General features: G+C 41.8%; 1 protein-coding gene across 1 annotated transcript in view; it reads right to left on the reverse strand.

The window, feature by feature from the left end:
• The window catches only part of LOC124132151 (myosin heavy chain, striated muscle-like), a 35,522-nt gene extending 17,624 nt beyond the window's left edge, over nucleotides 1–17,898 (reverse strand). Inside the window, exons 1-13 of the mRNA XM_046495879.2 lie at nucleotides 17,883–17,898; nucleotides 11,468–11,807; nucleotides 10,895–11,038; nucleotides 10,157–10,313; nucleotides 9,451–9,478; nucleotides 7,810–7,915; nucleotides 7,060–7,152; nucleotides 6,352–6,415; nucleotides 5,656–5,754; nucleotides 5,391–5,494; nucleotides 1,291–1,542; nucleotides 1,052–1,201; nucleotides 77–247 (exon numbers count right to left, since the gene is read on the reverse strand). Coding sequence (XP_046351835.2) covers nucleotides 77–247; nucleotides 1,052–1,201; nucleotides 1,291–1,542; nucleotides 5,391–5,494; nucleotides 5,656–5,754; nucleotides 6,352–6,415; nucleotides 7,060–7,152; nucleotides 7,810–7,915; nucleotides 9,451–9,478; nucleotides 10,157–10,313; nucleotides 10,895–11,038; nucleotides 11,468–11,665 — 1,566 coding nt within the window. The 5' untranslated portion in view covers nucleotides 11,666–11,807; nucleotides 17,883–17,898. The remainder of the gene's footprint in view (nucleotides 1–76; nucleotides 248–1,051; nucleotides 1,202–1,290; nucleotides 1,543–5,390; nucleotides 5,495–5,655; nucleotides 5,755–6,351; nucleotides 6,416–7,059; nucleotides 7,153–7,809; nucleotides 7,916–9,450; nucleotides 9,479–10,156; nucleotides 10,314–10,894; nucleotides 11,039–11,467; nucleotides 11,808–17,882) is intronic.
• Between the last annotated feature and the right edge of the window lie 4,155 nt (nucleotides 17,899–22,053).

Raw genomic sequence — 22,053 nt, forward strand, 5'->3', positions numbered from 1 at the left:
TACGTGAAACTTATATACCCGCTGGTTAGGTAAATCTCATTACTGTCAAGATTAAGATTAGCAGCAATTAACCTACCTTTTCAATGAGTTCAATGCAGGCCTGTAAGTCCATGCCGAAGTCAATGAACTGCCAGACTATGCCCTCCTTCTTGTATTCTTCTTGCTCCAGCACAAACATGTGGTGGTTGAAGAACTGCTGCAGACGCTCGTTGGTGTAGTTGATACACAGCTGCTCGAAGCTGTTGAACTGTTACAACATATCATCAAGAATTTTTTTAATGCCGCTTCACTAGACATGTTTTTATCATACCGAGGACAAGTTACACACCGAAACTCTTTTAGTTGTTACTGTCCCATATCTGAGCTAAATGGCTATAAACCTGTTGCGCTAACGTCAATTGCAATGAAGTGTTTATAACGCATTGTGTTGCGTTATCTAATCAATCAAGTCATGGACAAGCTAGATCCTTTGCAATTTGCGTACAGAACTAGACGGGGCACCGAGGACGCAACAGCTTCGCTACTAAATGACATTTACGACCATTTAGATAGACTGTCAGCTTATTGCCAGAGTTGTTGTCGATTTCTACTCCTCGTTCAACACTGTTCAGCCTCTTGTTCTTATTAGGGTATTAAGCAAGACCCTAATTCGATGGATAACTTGTTTTATCATATAATGGGTGGGTTTCTCCGTAGGATAAAGTCAACGGATAACAATGATATCCGTTCGGTTGATATGCGGATAGGGATGCAAATATCAAAGGTCAAGTAGGGACTTCTTTCACTGTTCCTAAACAGACATGGCGTCGCCCTTGTCATTCGGCGATCGAGTCAGAATTAACCATCGGGAATCTGTGAGAAACTCCTGGGACAATTGCTATCATTATTAAAAGAATAGTCTGATTGATGAAAATAAGTGTCTATCTTTGACGTTTGCACAGGTAAGGTAAGGTAAGTTAAGCATTACCTCACCTCACCTCACCTCACCTCACCTCATCTCAACTTGACAAGTAAGAAGTATTACGTGTTATGTGTCAAGGTAAATACCTACATCAAAGATCTCGAAGCCAGCAATGTCCAGTACACCAATGAAATAGTTTCTTGGTTTCTTTGTGTCCAGGGAATGGTTGACTCTCTTCACAAGCCAGTTGAATACACGATCGAAGAGAGATTTAGCCATGGCACTGACCGAGTAGGTAACCTAGAAACAGTCATTGAAATGACGTCATCTATTTTAGTAAATTGTTATATTATGAAGTACATAAAGGAAGTTCATAAAGTATAACTAACCTGATTCTTGGTTCGTCCTTGGGTGACGTAATCCATGGCCACCTTGATCTTGGGTTTACACAGAGCCTTCAGGAAGTCACCACAGTTGACACCCAATAGGAAGGAAACCTTCTCAGCCTCAGCAGTTCCATCAGGCTCAGCCTGCTCGCCCTTCTGCTTAAATTTCATCTCACCCAAATGCAGGACGGAACCAGTGCACTTGTAAGCGCTTACTTTTTCATCTGGGGTAAAACCCAAGACATCAAAGGCAGCCTGCAACATATGAACGTAAAAGTACTGGGCCTCAAAACATTAAAACGTTGCTTTACGTTCACATATACACGCTGTAGGTTCAGGGGCGATAGGGAAGCCAAGTGGGTAAAGCGTTGGCTCGTCACGCCGAAGACTTGGGTTCGATTCCCCCCACGGGTACACTGTGTGAAGACCATTTTCCGGTGTCCACCGCCTTGATATTATTGGTGTGTTGCTAAAAGCGGCTTTAAACCATACTCACTCACTCACTCATTGTAGGTTCAGAGTCAACCTTGTTCTCTTATTAATTGAGTATACATTGTATCTTGCGTAAACAGCAACTTTCGAATACACTGGAAGTCCATTACAGTGACACCCCATTACAGTGGGGTCCCATTACAGTCACACCCCATCACAGTCACACCCCATTACAGTCACACCCCATCACAGTCACACCCCATCACAGTCACACCCCATCACAGTCACACCCCATCACAGTCACACCCCATTACAGTCACACCCCATTACAGTCACACCCCATACAGTTCGACCCCATCACAGTCACACCGCATCACAGTCACACTCCATTACAGTCACACCCCATCACAGTCACACCCCATCACAGTCACACCCCATCACAGTCACACCCCATCACAGTCACACCCCATCACAGTCACACTCCATCACAGTCACACTCCATTACAGTCACACCCCATCACAGTCACACCCCATCACAGACACACCCCATCATAGTCACACCCCATTACAGTGACACCCCATTACAGTGACACCCCATTACAGTGACGGCCTATTACAGTCACACCCCATTACAGTGACACTCCATTACAGTGACACCCCATTACAGTGACACCCCATCACAGTCACACCCCATACAGTTGGACCCCATCATAGTCACACCCCATCACAGTCACACCCCATTACAGTCACACCCTATTACAGTGACACCCCATTACAGTGACACCCCATTACAGTGACACTCCATTACAGTGACACCCCATTACAGTCACACCCCATTACAGTCACACCCCATTACAGTCACACCCTATTACAGTCACACCCCATTACAGTCACACCCCATACAGTTGGACCCCATCACAGTCACACCCCATTACAGTCACACCCCATTACAGTCACACCCCATCACAGTCACACCCCATCACAGTCACACCCCATTACAGTGACACCCCATTACAGTGACACCCCATTACAGTGACACTCCATTACAGTCACACCCCATTACAGTCACACCCCATTACAGTCACACCCCATTTCAGTCACACCCCATACAGTTGGACCCCATCACAGTCACACCCCATCACAGTCACACCCCATTACAGTCACACCCCATTACAGTCACACCCCATCACAGTCACACCCCATCACAGTGACACCCCATTACAGTGACACCCCATTACAGTCACACCCCATTACAGTCACACCCCATTACAGTCACACCCCATTACAGTCACACCCCATACAGTTGGACCCCATCACAGTCACACCCCATCACAGTCACACCCTATTACAGTCACACCCCATTACAGTGACACTCCATTACAGTGACACTCCATTACAGTGACACCCCATTACAGTGACGGCCTATTACAGTCACACCCCATTACAGTGACACTCCATTACAGTGACACCCCATTACAGTGACACCCCATTACAGTGACACTCCATTACAGTGACACCCCATTACAGTGACACTCCATTACAGTGACGCCCCATTACAGTGACACTCCATTACAGTGACACTCCATTAGAGTGACACCCCATTACAGTGACGGCCTATTACAGTGACACCCCATTACAGTGACACTCCATTACAGTGACGGCCTATTACAGTCACACCCCATTACAGTGACACTCCATTACAGTGACACTCCATTACAGTGACACCCCATTACAGTGACGGCCTATTACAGTCACACCCCATTACAGTGACACTCCATTACAGTGACACTCCATTACAGTGACACCCCATTACAGTGACACTCCATTACAGTGACACCCCATTACAGTGACACCCCATCACAGTCACACCCCATACAGTTGGACCCCATCATAGTCACACCCCATCACAGTCACACCCCATTACAGTCACACCCTATTACAGTGACACCCCATTACAGTGACACCCCATTACAGTGACACTCCATTACAGTGACACCCCATTACAGTCACACCCCATTACAGTCACACCCCATTACAGTCACACCCTATTACAGTCACACCCCATTACAGTCACACCCCATACAGTTGGACCCCATCACAGTCACACCCCATTACAGTCACACCCCATTACAGTCACACCCCATCACAGTCACACCCCATCACAGTCACACCCCATTACAGTGACACCCCATTACAGTGACACCCCATTACAGTGACACTCCATTACAGTCACACCCCATTACAGTCACACCCCATTACAGTCACACCCCATTACAGTCACACCCCATACAGTCGGACCCCATCACAGTCACACCCCATCACAGTCACACCCCATTACAGTCACACCCCATTACAGTCACACCCCATCACAGTCACACCCCATCACAGTGACACCCCATTACAGTCACACCCCATTACAGTCACACCCCATTACAGTCACACCCCATTACAGTCACACCCCATTACAGTCACACCCCATACAGTTGGACCCCATCACAGTCACACCCCATCACAGTCACACCCTATTACAGTCACACCCCATTACAGTGACACTCCATTACAGTGACACTCCATTACAGTGACACCCCATTACAGTGACGGCCTATTACAGTCACACCCCATTACAGTGACACTCCATTACAGTGACACCCCATTACAGTGACACCCCATTACAGTGACACTCCATTACAGTGACACCCCATTACAGTGACACTCCATTACAGTGACGCCCCATTACAGTGACACTCCATTACAGTGACACTCCATTAGAGTGACACCCCATTACAGTGACGGCCTATTACAGTCACACCCCATTACAGTGACGCTCCATTACAGTGACGGCCTATTACAGTCACACCCCATTACAGTGACACTCCATTACAGTGACACTCCATTACAGTGACACCCCATTACAGTGACGGCCTATTACAGTCACACCCCATTACAGTGACACTCCATTACAGTGACACCCCATTACAGTGACGGCCTATTACAGTCACACCCCTTTATAGTGACACTCCATTACAGTGACACCCCATTACAGTGACATCCCATTACAGTGACACTACATTACAGTGACACTCCATTACAGTGACACCCCATTACAGTGACATCCCATTACAGTGACACTACATTACAGTGACACTCCATTACAGTGACACCCCATTACAGTGACATCCCATTACAGTGACACTACATTACAGTGACACTCCATTACAGTGACATCCCATTACAGTCTACAGCAGTCTTACTAAGGTTGTTCTTAACAGAACTCGCTCACCTAATGATGACATTATTTGAATATAGTAAACAAACGACAAAAGATGTCACTGTGGAAGAATGTAAGTATACATTCATCATGTCACTTCTCCTTTTGAGGAACTACTTCATTCCGCAATACAGCTGGTTGTTGTATGACTGTCAGGGTAAACATGAAGTCACACGTACTAAATAAAATCGTGCATAGATCTAGAGACATCAATCAAGGTAAAAAATAGTGATATAAAAAATTATAAGAATTGACTTTCTCTTTGATCATTGGAGTATGACCTTCATAAATTGAATACATTGTAAGAACGTCGTCGTTCAGTGTGGCCCTCAATCTATGAAGGTTCACACTCCAATGACCTCGCACAAAGGGGAAGTCAATTCTTAATTGAAAGAGCACTCACATGGGTGGTGTTCATTTCCTCCACGTCGTCAATGCCATTCACTGTCAACACACCCTGGTTGATGAAGGAGTAGAGGCCGGGGTCTGGTTGAGCCACAATTTTCTCTGTGGAAATGTTTGATTTTTTATAAAAACATGTATAAGTACATGAGTCAGCATACACAATCTCTCAGTTATGTACATTCTCAACACACCATCATAAAATTTATTCTAATGGTGATTATATTTATTATGGATTATTCTGCTTAAACACATTTTCTACTTACCAATTACATCAGGTACGGCATTTGACAACATCTGGTAGAAGATGTGGTAGTTTCTCTCTACCGACTGTTGTTGGGTTACCCGAGACTTTTCCAGCAAATCTAGGATTAAAAGTGAATGAGTGAGAATTGGTAACGCCGTCTTTAGCAATATTCTAGCAGTATACATCAGAAATGGTTTTCACACAATTGACCCATGTAGGAAAACGAACCCAGGACTTCTGCGTGACGAGCGAACGCTTTAACCATTAGGCTGTCCCACCGCCTCCTAAATTGTAAAAAGTCAGCACATGAGACTAAATATAGCATCCGGCCTCGATGAGTGATAAAACAGCTATATAACCGCAAATGTATAAGGCATGTAATATATTCTGACCCTAAAAAAGGGATCATGAATATGTTGTGGATATTTTTATGAAATTGTGTGCTCAGTCTTCACTACAAAAATATATTCCCAAAAATATTTATGATCCCAAACTTTTTTCGGTTCAGTATACAAACTGTTGGCGGAATATGTTGTACTGAACAACGCCCTATAAGAACGATGGTTCTGCTTTGTTTTGAATTCTATACTTAGAAAGAGTTTCTACCTGATTCATAGTCGTTCTTAACATAGGTAATATATCAACCATTACCGTCACCAACGTCATCTTATTGTATGAAGCCAGGGTATCTATCAATTTTTACACTTATACTCACATGTTTCAATATCAGCTCCGGCTATTTTTCCTGAACTGCCGAAATGGATACGCACAAATTTACCCTGAAAGATCACAAAACAAACTGTCAGTTTTTGTCGTATGTGAACAACATATGGATGACAATAGACATCTGAGAAAGACAGGACGGGGATGGATCAGCTTTCAACCGTTAAAGTGATCACCAAGCAGGTGTAATCTTTGTGACTTCAAAGGGCAGGGTAACAACAAGTACCATCTTTTAATGTCTTCTGGTATGACGCGACCCGGGATCGAACTACCGACCTTCCGCTCTCCGGGCAGACGCCACGTATCCACAACCCCACGTAGGCGGTCTAGTATATAAATAGTATATAAATTCTCGGGGAAATTAAACTTCGTTTTTCCCGGTGTAGATTTGTTTTGGTACTTATCCACAATGAATGAAAATGTTTGTTTGTTTGTTTGTTGTTTAACGCCGCACTCAGCAATATTCCGGCCATGTGACGGCGGTCTGAAAAATAATCGAGTCTGGACCAGACAATCCAGTGCTTGACATCATGAGCATCGATCCACGCAATTGGGACACAATGACGTGCATCAGCCAAGTCAGAGAGCCTGACCACCTGATCCTGTTAGTCGCCTCTTACGACAAGCATGGGTTTAGCATAGAAGACCTATTTCAACCCCGGATCTTCACGGGTCGAATGAAAATGTACAAAAGACTTACGAATCTGGAGGAGTTGTTGTTACGGGATGTCTTGGCGTTACCGTAGGCCTCAAGAACAGGGTTAGCCTGGATGATCTGGTCCTCGAGGGAACCCTGAAGAATTGAAAGGGATATATGAATAGCATATAGATAATGACAGATGATATAACATAAGTCTGTATAAACTGGCGTGACATGTCGTCTCCAACACTGACATTTCGAATACGTGCTTAAATCGAAGTCATCAGTAGACCTAACGCCGGTTGATATCGTCTTAAAATGAAACAAAGGACATTTGTCCGTATCCACGATTCGTTAATCAGGATATTTCTTAATCCACATGATTTCATTGGGAAAAGAACCGTCCGAATTCACGAGGTTCCTCTGTATCATGAATAAAACAGAGGTTACAACAAAGGGATTCTTTTGGGTCCGTAGTTGACCGCAGTAGATCTAGCAGCATTAGCGCAGCAATTCTCTGGCATGAACTCCCGCTAGAAATCAAACTGGCACCATCCTTGGACTATTTCAAGAAATTGATTAAAACACATCTTTTCCGAAAAAGTACTACGACGTGTGAATGCTTTATATGGCTGCTCTTATCAATTACTATTATTAATTCTTATAAATTACGTAATTGACATTCTTAGAATGTAGCGCTTTGAGCATACATTTGATGTTTGGAATATAGCACGTTACGAATACACTTCATCATCATCATCATAATCATCATCATCATATGAAAGGTTTTGTAAAATTCCGACGACTTACCTTCTTTTCCTCACTCTCTTCTTTCTTCTCTCCGGCGGAAGCAACGAAGGCGAAGTAAGAGATGACCTTCTTGGTGTTCTCAGTCTTACCAGCTCCCGATTCGCCGCTGATAATGACCAAAGTTGACATTGGGTAGATTTCAAAATATATATAGTTACAGATTACTTCTAGAACGTATTCATCTCGTCAACGTGTGTTTACGTCTCTTCTAACAATAACAAGTATTATCACGGCAGGTCACCAATAACGGACCCATTTTGGGAATCAAACCCAGGTTTTCGGCGTGACGATAGAACGCCTTAGCGTCCCTCGTCTACTGAATGCAGCTTTCTTGTGCAGGCTGAGTAAATAAGTGACTAAATGAGCGAATGTTGTTTAACGCCACAGAAAGCACATCACCATCTATAATGATAAATAATGATAAAATATTAATAAATAATCGAGTTTGGTGCAGGCAAACCAGTGCCTGAAAGGACGTGCAATGATCGACGCCATCAGGGCACGAAGCCTGACCACCCGATCCAATTTAACTTCCTCTTCCGGTCAGCAAGTCTAACCCATTGTTCATGCAGTCATACGAACCCAATATCAACCGGACATTGTATCTCAGAATGCATGGCCCCAGACAATGATATCTCGTGCCAAAGGCCCTACGCGTGTATGGAACAAGTGTTGGAGCCAACAACACTTACACTTTGAGGTGTATTATAGTCATTTAAATGAATTGCAATTACAATATACTTTAATATTAAGATATCGTCAGTGTAAACAGAATGAGTGAGTGAGTGAGTGAGTGAGTTGGGTTTAACGCTGCAGTATTCCAGTTATATCACGGCGTGTCAGCTTAATGTGGGAGGAAAGCCCCAAGTGATGCAGATCTCAGACGTTTACCACTTCGGTGAAACCCTTGAGCACGGGTATGGTGCTGACAAACCTAGAAACATAATCGGGGCGAACCGGGATTCGAATCCACAATCATAGGTTTCTGGCGTGCCCAAGGGACGCAACTCTGCACGGCGATTCGCGTCGCCTTAGACGACTTGGCCACCCGTGCCCCCAGTGTAAACAGAAACCATCCATAATATGAATAATAAATTGCAAATAAATATTGTATAATATTGTATTTTTATATGATAAAAAAGGTTCATATAGTATTTGTTCAGATCATCAATTTTTTTTTCCCCGATACATCAACATATAGATCGTTCACTATTACTTCGACAAACTATGACATATAGATGAGAGTATGGTTATGCAACCTGTATCCCAACGAATATATAAACAAATTAATGAAACAATAAATGAAGATTTCTTTCAGCCCACTATCACATAGCAGAAGTATTGCCATGTGCCACGTTAAACACCAAACAAACATTTGGGGGACATTTGACCGAATCGCGTGTCTTCGTGTTTGTGACTCTACACCAAGAAAACACCATTTGCTTATGCAAGAAAACAAACATACTGAACAAACAAAGTTAGGAATCATGAATATCTTGGGGGATTTTTTTTATGAAAGTGTGTGTTCAGTCTTCACTGCCAAAATATATCCCAAAAATAGTCTAATCCCTAACTGGTTTTGTTCAGTATATATTGGTTCATCGCAATTTAATGTTCGTAATAAGTTAAGAAGTGCCTTACGTGATCAACATAGACTGGTTCTCACGATCTGAAATGCAAAGGATAGCATTAATTTTCATATCTTCCCGAGGCAAGGGAGTTAACTGACCATAAAGGCCCAGTTTCAACCCTTGCCGAACAACACTGTCCCTCCTATTGACCAATCAGAATCCACATCTAATATCAAACAAAATGACGACAACCATGTTATTATATATCGATAACCAAGATCTATATTGTAATAAAAGGGCCTAACTTCGTGAAGTGCATCAAATCACCTGAGCACCTTGATTATAACATGAAAGGATTTGGAAAATATTTGTTGAAGAGAAGGTGACGGTACATATGCTTCGTAAATCCTGCAATCGACCGAAAGCTACAAGGCAGTTTACGAACCGGATGTCGATTTCGTTACGCGATTTTCATTGGACTATGCATAGACTCGTTAGTCCAGTCAATACATAACTCCATAATTCCAGGCTAGTTTGGCAAGGGCGGAAACTGGACTTTAACAGTCAGTTGACCCCCTTGCCCCGGGAAGAAGTATTTTTCATAATATTCAGGACGACTACTTTTATGTTCGTTATTACAATCATCAAACCAAACGTTTACACCTAAGGCTTTATTTAATGTCATTAAGTTATGGCGTGTGTTATTACGTAGTTAATGTTACGACTGTGTCGAAATGTATAGCTTCATATAGTCATGTCGAGATGTAAACCCCTACCTTGCACCATGAACTGGTAGGCGTTGTCAGCGATGGAGAACAAGTGGGGAGGCATCTCGGTCTTCCTCTTGCCTCTATACTTGTCAACGACAGACATGATGTAGATGGGGAGACGACGGTAGGGGTTGATGGCGATACAGAACAGGCCGGAGTACGTCTGAATACATGAGATATAATCAAGTGTGTGTTGTTTGGTGTGAAATTGTTCTTTTTTAACAGAAGAAGGACAACCTAATTTATAACACATATGGTATCAACGTTGCATTATTGTTAAGCGTTTACACATTGTAAGAATATTCATGCATTTTCCTTCTTCACTATACCAACATTCTTCGAAAGAATATGTCTTTGCCACAACCATCAACGTTGAATTGTAAAAGTGAGTGAGTGAGTTGGGTTTAACGCCGCTTTTTCTACAGTATTCCAGTTATATCATGGCGTGTCAGCTTAATGTGGGATGAAAGCCCACTTTGGTGAAACCCACGAGCACGGGTATGGTGCTGACAAACCTAGAAACATAATCGGGGCGAACGGGGATTCGAACCAACAATCATAGGTTTCTGGCGTGCCCAAGGGACGCAACTCTGCACAGCGAATCGCGTCGCTTTTGACGACTGGGCCACCCGTGCCCTCGAATTGTAAAAGAAAATTTGATACCGCAACGGGGGTAGTACCATGTGTTTAACCCAGTGACCACGTGAATGGTGGAGACGATGGTTCAAGGGTCTAGTAACTCACGTAGATGAGCCCTGCAACGTATCTGGCCCTCAGGTTGTGCAGGACGCTGGCCTCGTTCAGGTAGGTCATATTGGCGATGTCCTCGATCTTCTCGAACTTGGGAGGGTTCATCGACTGGATGTCATCCCTCTTCAAGGTTTTCGTCTGATAATGTAAAACACAAACGTTCTTGTTCAACATTTTAAACGCAAACTGTTCTTGAAAACATATGAACTCGGTAACAAACACTTTAATCTTAGATGGCGGTAAAGTTAATTTTATCCAAGAACATTACCCTTGGTAAAACTTGCAAACTAACATAAATAAATGTTTACTGTCACCATTTACAGAGCACAGTATTAACCTGCATACACTCCTGGCGTTATTAAGGTCTAAAAAGACAACATTTACACAATATGCTGCATATTGTCATTATTGTGTTAGGTGTTTAACGTTTGATATTTACTGAAGCTGAATTCTGTTACAATATTGACGTTTAACTTTCAACACATAAACCAGTTACCTTCATCACAAAAGCCGAAAAATGAAATCGTTGTGTTAAAGCCTGATTTTTTTTAAATTGAACATAGTTACCTCATTGGTATCCAAGACAATGACCGTGACTTGTTCACCAGATTCGCCCTTGATCTCGCCGGCGCGGAACCCTTCTTCCTCATCGGGGACCCAGCAAGCTATTTTGGCATCAAATGCCTTTGTTTGCTCTTTCAGCAGTTTCTTGCGGTCTACCGCAAGATACTTCATGTCCGGATCATTGGGATCGTAGGAGGCCATCTTGTTGGTACGGTCAAGCTCCTTTAGTTGTCGAAACAAATAAAAACCCGAAACTGGGAGACTGTCTTCAGATTGGCTCCCCGATCTCTGTACCGCTCTTGGCCGCTGAAGTCGATCGGAACAGCCCTAGACTCGAGTCTAGCTGGAATGATCCAAAACGCAGAAATAAGTGAGTATGTTTGGTATAGCCTGACATGGAACAGTAGTTCAGTTACACCATGGTGTGAAACATTCGTAGGACGAAAGATCAAATACACTAGATCCCTGGACGTTTAGAATTTTGGTGAAACCAATTATCAGACAAACACAGGATCCTAATCAGGGCGACACTGTTATTTAAATCCCTGCTCAGCGCATCCTTGCATGACAAGGGGGCGCAGTTCTGCACATCCTTTTAGACACATTGGCCATCCATTGATGTTCCTACCATGAAGTGGAAGGATTGCTACAAACAGGTCAGTGTAACAGAATACTAACTGACTTATATGATTGAGACACAACTGTTATACACTGAAACAAAGGGACAGGTTATGGAATGATGCGGTTTAAAGGGAAATGGTAGGTTGTAAGGCAGTTTGGAGGGTTACAACACGATACACAATGACAATACCGTCTTCACTTCCAAGTGGAATTCAATAAATTATCATTCTACCATGAATGTGGAATCTATTCGATTCTGATAGTTCAATCATGAGGTTTCAAGTCACAATAGCCCCAGCTGAAACCATTGATTTAACAGCTGCATCACCACGGAAGCTAATATTTATACAAAATTCTTTCTCATTGTCGCTATGCATTTTGAGAAAATGATATGTACAAATATAGGTTACAAAATTCAGAATTGTTCAAAATATGTGTAGTAATACAGTTTGGACCATAAAGAGCACGATTGCAACCGACTGAATAGTGAATTTCAAGTTTTGGGGAAAACGGACAGCTTGAAATTTCGCGCTTTTCTATATCAAACGTCCTGTAGCGTTTCCTCATAATTAGCAGCATGGCGTCATAACAGTGACGAGCGGCGTAGAACTAAACTTTGCAAGGATGCTTAATTTTCCTCAGCGGTGTCAAGTGCATGTGTGTCAGGAAGTAGCTGGGCTAAATACTTCCAATGCCTGTCTTATATGTGGGTAAGGTATAATGATGTACAAAATACAATGTTGGAGCATAAACAGCATCACGGTATGTCTCTGATTGAGATCGACAACCTCTCAAAACCCATTCAAACCCATTCTGCTTCACGCTCTTTCTCCGAAAACACCTAGTATAGCGTTTTATTTCATCATGGTAGCATAAAGATTATATACTGGTTGCTTTCTTTTAAATGTTAGGATTGTTAAGGGTATGAGTCGCTCTGTGAACAACTTGTGAGACATTGTGCTGACAAAGAAGGGATTCAAAGAATGGACCGTGGAACAATCTGATATTTCTAATGACTGATGCATATCTCCAGTTGCAAACATGCAATCCCTTTCGACAACAAACCCGTGAAGATTCCGGGGTAGAATAGGTCTTCAGCAACCCATGCTTGCCGTAAAAGGCGACGATGCTTGTCGTAAAAGGCGACTAACGGGATCGGGTGGTCAGGCTCGCTGACTTGGTTGATGCATGTCAATCCCAATTGCGTGGATCGATGCTCATGATGTCAATCACTGGATTGTCTGGTCCAGACTCGATTATTTACAGACCGCCGTCATATAGCTGGAATATTGCTGAGTGCGGCGTTAAACAACAAACAAACAAACCTTTCGACAACAGAAGTTGGGGACACACTATTATACGCTGGGGCTGTTTTACTCGAAGAATATCTCTCTAGTATATAGAGATGCTCCAATATTACGAGAACTTTTAATATTCATGGACATATATGTATCGTATGGTTTTCTATTTGAACATGTTCATGACCTTGGATATAACATCTTATTGAATGTTGTAACTGTTCTGGCGATGGTGGTATTCTGAGAATAAACTGAATTGAGGTGAAAAGGAGTTTGACGTTGCGTACAAGATTATTGCAGCCGACTCCGAACCGACCAGCCTTGTTTTATCCTCTTAATGCCGAACGTCAGGCAGGGTAACAAGTAACATCTTTTAATGTCTTCTGGAATGACGCGGCCGTGGATCGAACTACCCACCTTCCGCTCTCCGGGAAGACGCTCTATCCTTTATACCAAGGAGGTCTGAGTTGGGTTGAGACACATCAGGAGTAACACAATTATCCGCAAGGCGTACGGGTATCAGCTCTATGTCAGCCAAATATAGTCGGTGTGAAGAAAAACTGTAAATCAAATTATTTCGGAATACACATATATATATATATATATACCCTAACACTGTTAACTCGAAGTCCAGGGACATATTTATTGATTTATCCGTAGTTCGAAGTGACGATAGAAAACCTTAAAGTCGTCTATATATCGCGATAATCAGATTTCACTTATTTCTAATGGAAAAAAATAACGAACTGGCAATAACCACAAAAACGGGTTGGATATGACATTTCGATAAGTAGTATTCTTTGGCAATGCATCTGAATATAACACGTCAACGCCAAAGAAAAACAAGTCTCGATTATCCCCCGAAGCAGATTCCATTGGGCGCAAAAAGCAACATAGCGGTGACATTTTTAGGAATGGAATATGTTTGACAGTTTCCTGTGACTACTATCTTTATATGAATTATTGTGCACCCAGAAGTGCTCATTATTCAATCCCGTAATGTGTTCCTAACTATGGACTACGTTTTCTAAAGGGGTGGGACGACAAGTGCAGAGCAGATATACAAGGTATTGAATTACAAGGTAGAGGAATAAACCATAACGAACTATAACCTCCAGTAGTGGTATCTAAGTATAGTGATCCTAGGAATAGTGATAAACCTCCATCTGTGGTTACTATAGGTATAATCATCCTGGGAATAGTGATAAACTTTCAGCAGTGGTAACTAGGTATAGTGATCTCAGGAATAGTGATAAACCTCCATCTGTGGTTACTATAAGTATAATCATCCTGGGAATAGTGATAAACCTCCAGCAGTGGTAACAAGGTATAGTCATCCTAGGAATAGTGATAAACCTCCATCATTGGTACCTAGGTATAGTCATCCTAGGAATAGTGATAAACCTTCAGCAGTGGTTACTAGGTATAGCCATCCTAGCAATAGTGATAAACCTCCAGCAGTGGTAACTAGGTATAGTGATCTCAGGAATAGTGATAAACCTCCAGCAGTGGTAACTAGGTATAGCCATCATAGGAATAGTGATAAACCTCCATCAGTGGTAACTAGGTATGGTGATCTCAGGAATAGTGTTAAACCTCCAGCAGTGGCTACTAGGTATGGTGATCTCAGGAATAGTGATAAACCACCATCAGCGGTAACTAGGTATAGTCATCCTAGGAACAGTGATAAACCTCAATCAGTGGTAACTATAGGTATAATCATCCTAGGAATAGTGATAAACCTCCATCAGTGGTAACTAGATATGGTGATCTCAGGAATAGTCATAAACTGCCAGCAGTGGTAACTAGGTATGGTGATCTCAGGAATAGTGATAAACCTCCAGCAGTGGTTACTAGGTATGGTGATCTCAGAAATAGTCATAAACCTCCAGCAGTGGTTACTAGGTATGCTGATCTCAGGAAGAGTCATAAACTGCCAGCAGTGGTAACTAGGTATATTCATCCTAGGAATAGTGATAAACCTCTATCAGTGGTAACGATAGGTATAGTCATCCTGGGAATAGTGATAAACCTCTATCAGTGGTAACTAGGTATAATGATTTCAGGAATAGTTATAAACCACCAGCAGTGGTAACTAGGTATATTCATCCTAGGAATAGTGATAAACCTCCATCAGTGGTAACGATAGGTATAGTCATCCTGGGAATAGTGATAAACCTCTATCAGTGGTAACTAGGTATAATGATTTCAGGAATAGTTATAAACCACCAGCAGTGGTAACTAGGTATATTCATCCTAGGAATAGTGATAAACCTCCATCAGCGGTAACGATAGGTATATTCATCCTAGGAATAGTGATAAACCTCCATCAGTGGTAACGATAGGTATAGTCATCCTGGGAATAGTGATAAACCTCCATCAGTGGTAACTAGGTAATTTCAACCTAGGAATAGTGATAAACCTCCATCAGTGGTAACGGTGGTATAGTCCTCCTGGGAATAGTGATAAACCTCCAGCAGTGGTAACTAGGTATAGTGATCCTTGGAATAGTGATTTCGGAAAACGAAAGCTCTGTTCAGGGTCCACTTCCACAAAACAATCTTAGCGAAGATTTCATTCCAAAGATAAGAAGTGGCAATAGTCTTAGCTCTAAGATCGTTTTGCAAGTTGACCATTAAGGCTGGTACCTTGGAGCTCGGTACATCTGGAGTACAATTGTAATAACTGAAGCCAGCAAGTTTCCTGTACAATCACTAAAAGTGCATACCGTCGGCGCAGAATGGTGATGATACTGAACTATGTTTAACATAAAGAGAAACTCATACACACGTGCACGTGTGTAGACTTGCCTTCAACATGACTACGTGACGTAGTTCTTCATGATGCCTTTACCTGTTGTATTACGATGGCTATCGGGTTGGTTATGATGATGTATAGCCCCTACTGAATATGGTCAGTGAAATATGTTATTTCTAGCACATGTGTCTCACAATGCGTCAATAGCGAATGAGTAAGATTTACGCCATATTAGCGTGGGGACACCACGAATAGGAATACACTGGTCTACAGGGAGACAACGCGAGGCCATACTAAAGGCCCATCAACATGTCAATATATGGCAACACTGATATAGCGCACTGAAACAATAAAAGTCTAACATGTTTGCAGCCATTGGAATGCCCTAAATGTAAAGGCTGAATAATTACGTTCATCAATTTCTTCTAAAATCCTGCTAAAAGGAAATTAATGTCACCTATGAATACATTCCAAACGACGTAATCAATCTCGAGAGAGACGTTCTTCTACGGTTTACGCAAACAGTGTGGTTCTCAGGCAAATATTCTCACCACCAAGGCAAGATTGTATGGTCTCCGTCAACACAGAATGCTGAATTCAATGAACGGCGTCAGACGAAGAAGCAGCCTAAAAGAAGCACTTCGAGTGTTTGTAAAACAGCCCCAGTGTAATAGTGTATCCACATTTTCTGGTGTCGAAATGGTTTGCAAGTTGCAACTAGAGATCCGCAATAGTCATGTGAAATAAACATTTCCACAGTCCATTCTTTTAATCCCTTTTTTGTCAGAAGAATGGCTAAGATTATAAGATTATATCAATTTGGGTTTTTTTCCCACATGAAGCTGACACGCAGTGATATACAGAAATAATGTTTGCAATGTGATAAACTTGACTCAACAATCTTTACATTGAATACATTATCCCATCAATTTGGAGTTCTCCTTTAAGAATCATTTACGTGAAATAGAGTTCTCATTTGGAATAACTCTCCCTTGCAATTTTTGTACCAAAACACTGGGAGCAAGATATAATTTTTTGTTAGTTATATTTTGCCTTGAAAGTTATTTAGTTACATTGAGATGTGTCCGCTTCATGTGGGAAGAAATCCCAGTCTGAGGCATTCCGCACATGTTTAACAGCGGACGCTTGGGTTCTGACATGTCAAGGGTCATAATCAGAGCGAATCTGGGATTCGAACCAACGGCAGTGGATCTAAGCAGCTTAAGAAAGCTTTCGGCATATCTGTGGCGCTTTCAACCTCTGAGCCATCCCCTACTTTTTTTTCATATTGCATATTATGTATGTTCTGTTAGATTTCAATTAAAAGTAGACCAGTGGTGCACACTGAATATTGATTAGGGAAATATCCACAGCTCTAAGACGCACACTCCACCGCCGACACGCGGTTAACAAACCTTAATTCTGATATCCAGGGTAACATCTTATCAAGGTAATCCAAGCGAAACAGATGTAATCCTGCTAAATAATGAAAAATTCTCTGAAAATCTGTAGAAAATGGGTTTTCGGGATTTCAAAACTTTGGTTCACTCGTGGTTGGTATACACAGCAGGATTTTAGGGTTTATAATGAAAGCAGGTGGAATCTCATTAAAGGTACATATGCATGTGGTGTGACGATGTGATCAAGGTATTTGGGGAGGTATGGGAAAGAATGGGTGCATCATTCAAGGGTGGTTGTCACTTTGGAGGGCCAAACACACAATACCTTCACCTTTCACTCACGTTCAAAAGCTGTTCTGGGGCCGCACATCTGCGCTGTGAATTTATACCTCCTATCACCTAGCCTGGTGATGGTGTTTCATTAGCGGGGAGGCGATTGGCTGGTGCCAATGTCCCGACCAATGTTGACTTCTCATAACTACATACAGAACTTCTTTATATGGCCAGGGACATTCTGGACGACTAGATGGCTGTGATCTGAAATCTAATAGTGTTCTGATACTGTAAGATTCCCTTCGCGCGTTTCCCTTTTTCTCCGCGCCATCAAGGCAGCGACAGACCGCCGGCTTCCAGGAATGCCACGCCGATGCAGAGTAATAGGGAAGAGATAAACGTTTCACATGGAACATTATGTTTTGCTCATTCGGCGTTTGTGGATGAACTCCGGTCATGTTCTTCCTGCTCTTCTTACATAAACTTAGGGTTCGTTTTGCGTTGTCGATATGCTTAAAATGAGATTAAACAAAACACATTGGCTTCACATATGTCAGGGTCTTGACAGATTCATAATTTTTAAAAAGCGCGATATGTGCCCTACCTACTCTGGAACCTTGTATACCTGATCATACAAACTGTGGCAATCAATTTCTAACCCGTCTCATTTAATTATCAAAGTTCATTTACTACAAAGTTCCACACATACTCCAGCATATGTTGGGTAATATATTTAAGTGGTATTTGGAAGCTGTAACATTAATGAAAACTTGGTTTACGTATGGATTTCAACTTCTTTATTCCCACAAAGCGACGTCTCCGTGATGTGCCAGACTGTAGACGTCCTTGATAAAGGCTCTAGCACCTGTACCGAAAAATCGCATTGAAAGAAAAACTAAAAAACTGACATCCATAAGTCACCCCTATCTTGCGAGATGTGGTGCTATGTCTGTACTAAGTTTACGCATCGCTTTCATAGTACAATGGTTTCTGCGTTTTGCAGAGATTTCTATTGGATATGGAAAGGGTTTTGTCGCTTTACTTTCTCAGCACTTATGACATTTGTAGCACTCCTATCTTTTATAAGAATTAATAATCTTAATTTCTTTGAATCTCGGCGTTATAACTACAGTAAACTACGGTTATAACGAACACGCTTATAACGAACTGACGGATATAACGAACTACTTTTTTGGTCCCGACTATTTGCTGTAGTTATGCTGTATATATGCTTATAACGAACTACGGTTAAAACGAACTAAAATTAGTAGTCCCTTTGAGTTCGTTATAACCGTACTTTACTGTACTGTTAATATCTGAGTCTATATACGAAACAAACAGTGAACAGTATTTGAATTAACCGAGTCTCCTCTGAACTTGAGGTCAGATGAATTGATCACATCAAACCAAATGAAATAGCATCACCTCACTCCGTTGCTCTCAGGTTTTGAAGCGGTTCGCCCCAATTATGTTTCTAGGTTTGTCAGCACCATACCCGTGCTCGTGGGTTTCACCGAAGTGGTAAACGTCTGAGACCTGCATCACTTCGGGTTTTCCTCCGACATTAAGCTGACACGCCGCGATATAACTGGAATACTGTTAAAAGAGGCGTTAAACCCAACTCACTCACTCACTCAGGTTTTGAAGCCTTGTATAATGTCAGTAAACGCTACAAGTTTTGCTTCTCTTTTCTTTGCAGCATTATTGCAAAGCTTTGTCCTATATAATTTGACATAGGTCCTACTTCAGGTGCGACAGCGTATTTCCAGCTTCGCTATATTGGTGACTAATCAGACTCAAGAGGCTCGAGAAACCGGCGAGCATACCAATAGAACCCATAACATCTCCCATCTTTTGATGGTAGCAAACCGTGACTGATGGCTTCAGCGATTCAATCAGCGTCTCCGAGGAAAGGTGTGGAACCTATACACAATGTGGAAACTGCTGAGGCGATAAAACAGCCGCGTGCCCTAATTTTTTTGTCTTTGCGTGTTCAAACCGCTATACAGATACAAGATGATACGGCAGGCACCAATCTGGCATTCGGCCGAGTGGGGGCACATGTTTTTTTCTTAACTCCGCAACTCGGCACTCGAAACAGCATCGCTTGCAGTATGCGACAGTAATCATGCATAATTGATGCCATATAATCGCTGAAGAAGAGTTGCTATCATATGTTTCATAGTTCCATGATAAATAAGGAAGAGTGTTTTTATAGTGTTTGGCTGAATGTAAGTATTGATAAATTATAGTATAGGCTGTTGAAACTGTTGAAATTACACGTACCTATAACTAAATATGTAATGATTGCATTCATTCAACAGCATCTTTACAATGGATGTATCAGTGACAACGAAAGTAATAGATAACACCATGCCATGGCGTGTAATTGATATGCATAACGAAGGTATGAGAAGAACGTTTGTTATATAGTCTCAGTGCTGATTCTAATTATCAGAAGTATCTATTGCATTCAACTGACTGCATGTGTACCGAATATACTGACGGCAAAGTTTCCGAGTGCCTAAACATTTGAAGATGCATTGAAAATAATCATTGCGTCCAATACAACAATGTATGTTTTCAAGTCCATTACGTTGTAAGAACAGTTTTCTTTGCAATTGTCATGTACCAATATAACACCGAGGTATGAGTTTAACTGCAATAGCACCTTCTTTTTCTCCTTGCTGTAGTAACAGGCTACACTGTATGTAGTGCCGGGAATGGAATCTAGCGCAATATAAATGGATTATTATGCACAGATTAAAATAAATAAATGAAGCAAAGAAGGTTTGGGTGATCCTGGCAGGCTGCTTAGGCTCATCATTAGCTCAGGGCCCTTGGCCCCTCTATACGCAGCTCAGACAGCTAATGGGTCTTCTCCTAGGAAGCGCTGCCTAGTCAAACCCACCGAAAACTTTTCGGAGAATGTGAAGACTCCCCAACACTGCAGCCTTCTGCATTACCCAGATTGTCAGAAGGGCTATATTCCTGGCAGAAAACTCGGGTACTCTAACAGTGTTAGTCTAATGGTACTCTAAAAATGATTGGGAGGTACCAAACCTAAGGCTCCTTTCTGCTGCATGTAAATAATATCAGCAGCTCTATGACACAAGATCTGCGAGACACAATGTAAATATTTTGTATAGTCTTTTCAGACAAGCAATAGAGCGGACATTTTGGGATCAGTCAAATCACCTTTCTTTGGGAGAAGTATGACAGTATGACCTGGTTGTAGCCTGGGGTGGTCATACAGCCGATAGTGTGACCTGTTTGATTGTGTGTCATCAAACCCCGATGATGTGACCTGGCAGTTTGTGTGTCTTCACAATCAGATTGTGTCAATCGGTGTTCGCGCTACCGATCACCGGATTCTCTTGTCAGACTCGATTATTTACTTATCAACATAACAAACCTAACAGTGGTGCCTGCGACGTAAAAGAATTTAGCTCCTCGTTCAACACTTCATGTGGATGCCCCGGTCATACAGGTTTCAGAAGAAAAACACTGAAAGAAAGAAGTAATTGGTAACATGCCTCAACAATTACTTCTTTATAATTTTAATTTTAATCCCAGGATAACCAACAGGTAGTATCACAACAAATTGGCTTCTTATGTTATAATGTCTGGGTAATTATTCATCTTGACATTCTTTTTACCTATCGTTGGCTAATAAACAGAAATAGTCGTCAGGAATTCAACTTACCGCCTTGTCATTTCTACACATTATCATGAAAATTCAACGTAAACCCATTACGCATCCGTGAGACTTAACACATTGTTTCCTGACTTTATATGTACTCAAAAAGTACCAACACAGCAATTTGTACGTTGGTATATCAATTTACAATTTATTGCTTTTATGGCTCCAGAGTAGTCCATGATGTTAATTCGTTTTAATTTGTCACATCTATATGCGCTGTCGTTTTGATTTCAATTGCATATACACTGCCGGGCGATGGAAAGTAAAAGTTTTCACTTAAAAATTTGATTTGACCAAACAAATACAAATGTTATCAAAACGTTACTTGACTGAAACCAGTTACCGAAACACTGCAAACGAAAGGTCAAAAACACGACTGTGACACTCGTATCAAATACATCACCATCGAATAACCATATGCATATCTTGTTTGTTTCCAGTTCAGCAACGGTCAGACATGCGTGTTTACATTCACCCGGTAGTTTAGGACATACATAGATCACGATGGCGGGATTCAACAGAGAATGTCATAGAATG

Source organism: Haliotis rufescens, unplaced genomic scaffold, assembly GCF_023055435.1.
Source record: "Haliotis rufescens isolate VD_foot unplaced genomic scaffold, xgHalRufe1.0.p SCAF_20, whole genome shotgun sequence".
NCBI lineage: Eukaryota > Metazoa > Mollusca > Gastropoda > Lepetellida > Haliotidae > Haliotis > Haliotis rufescens.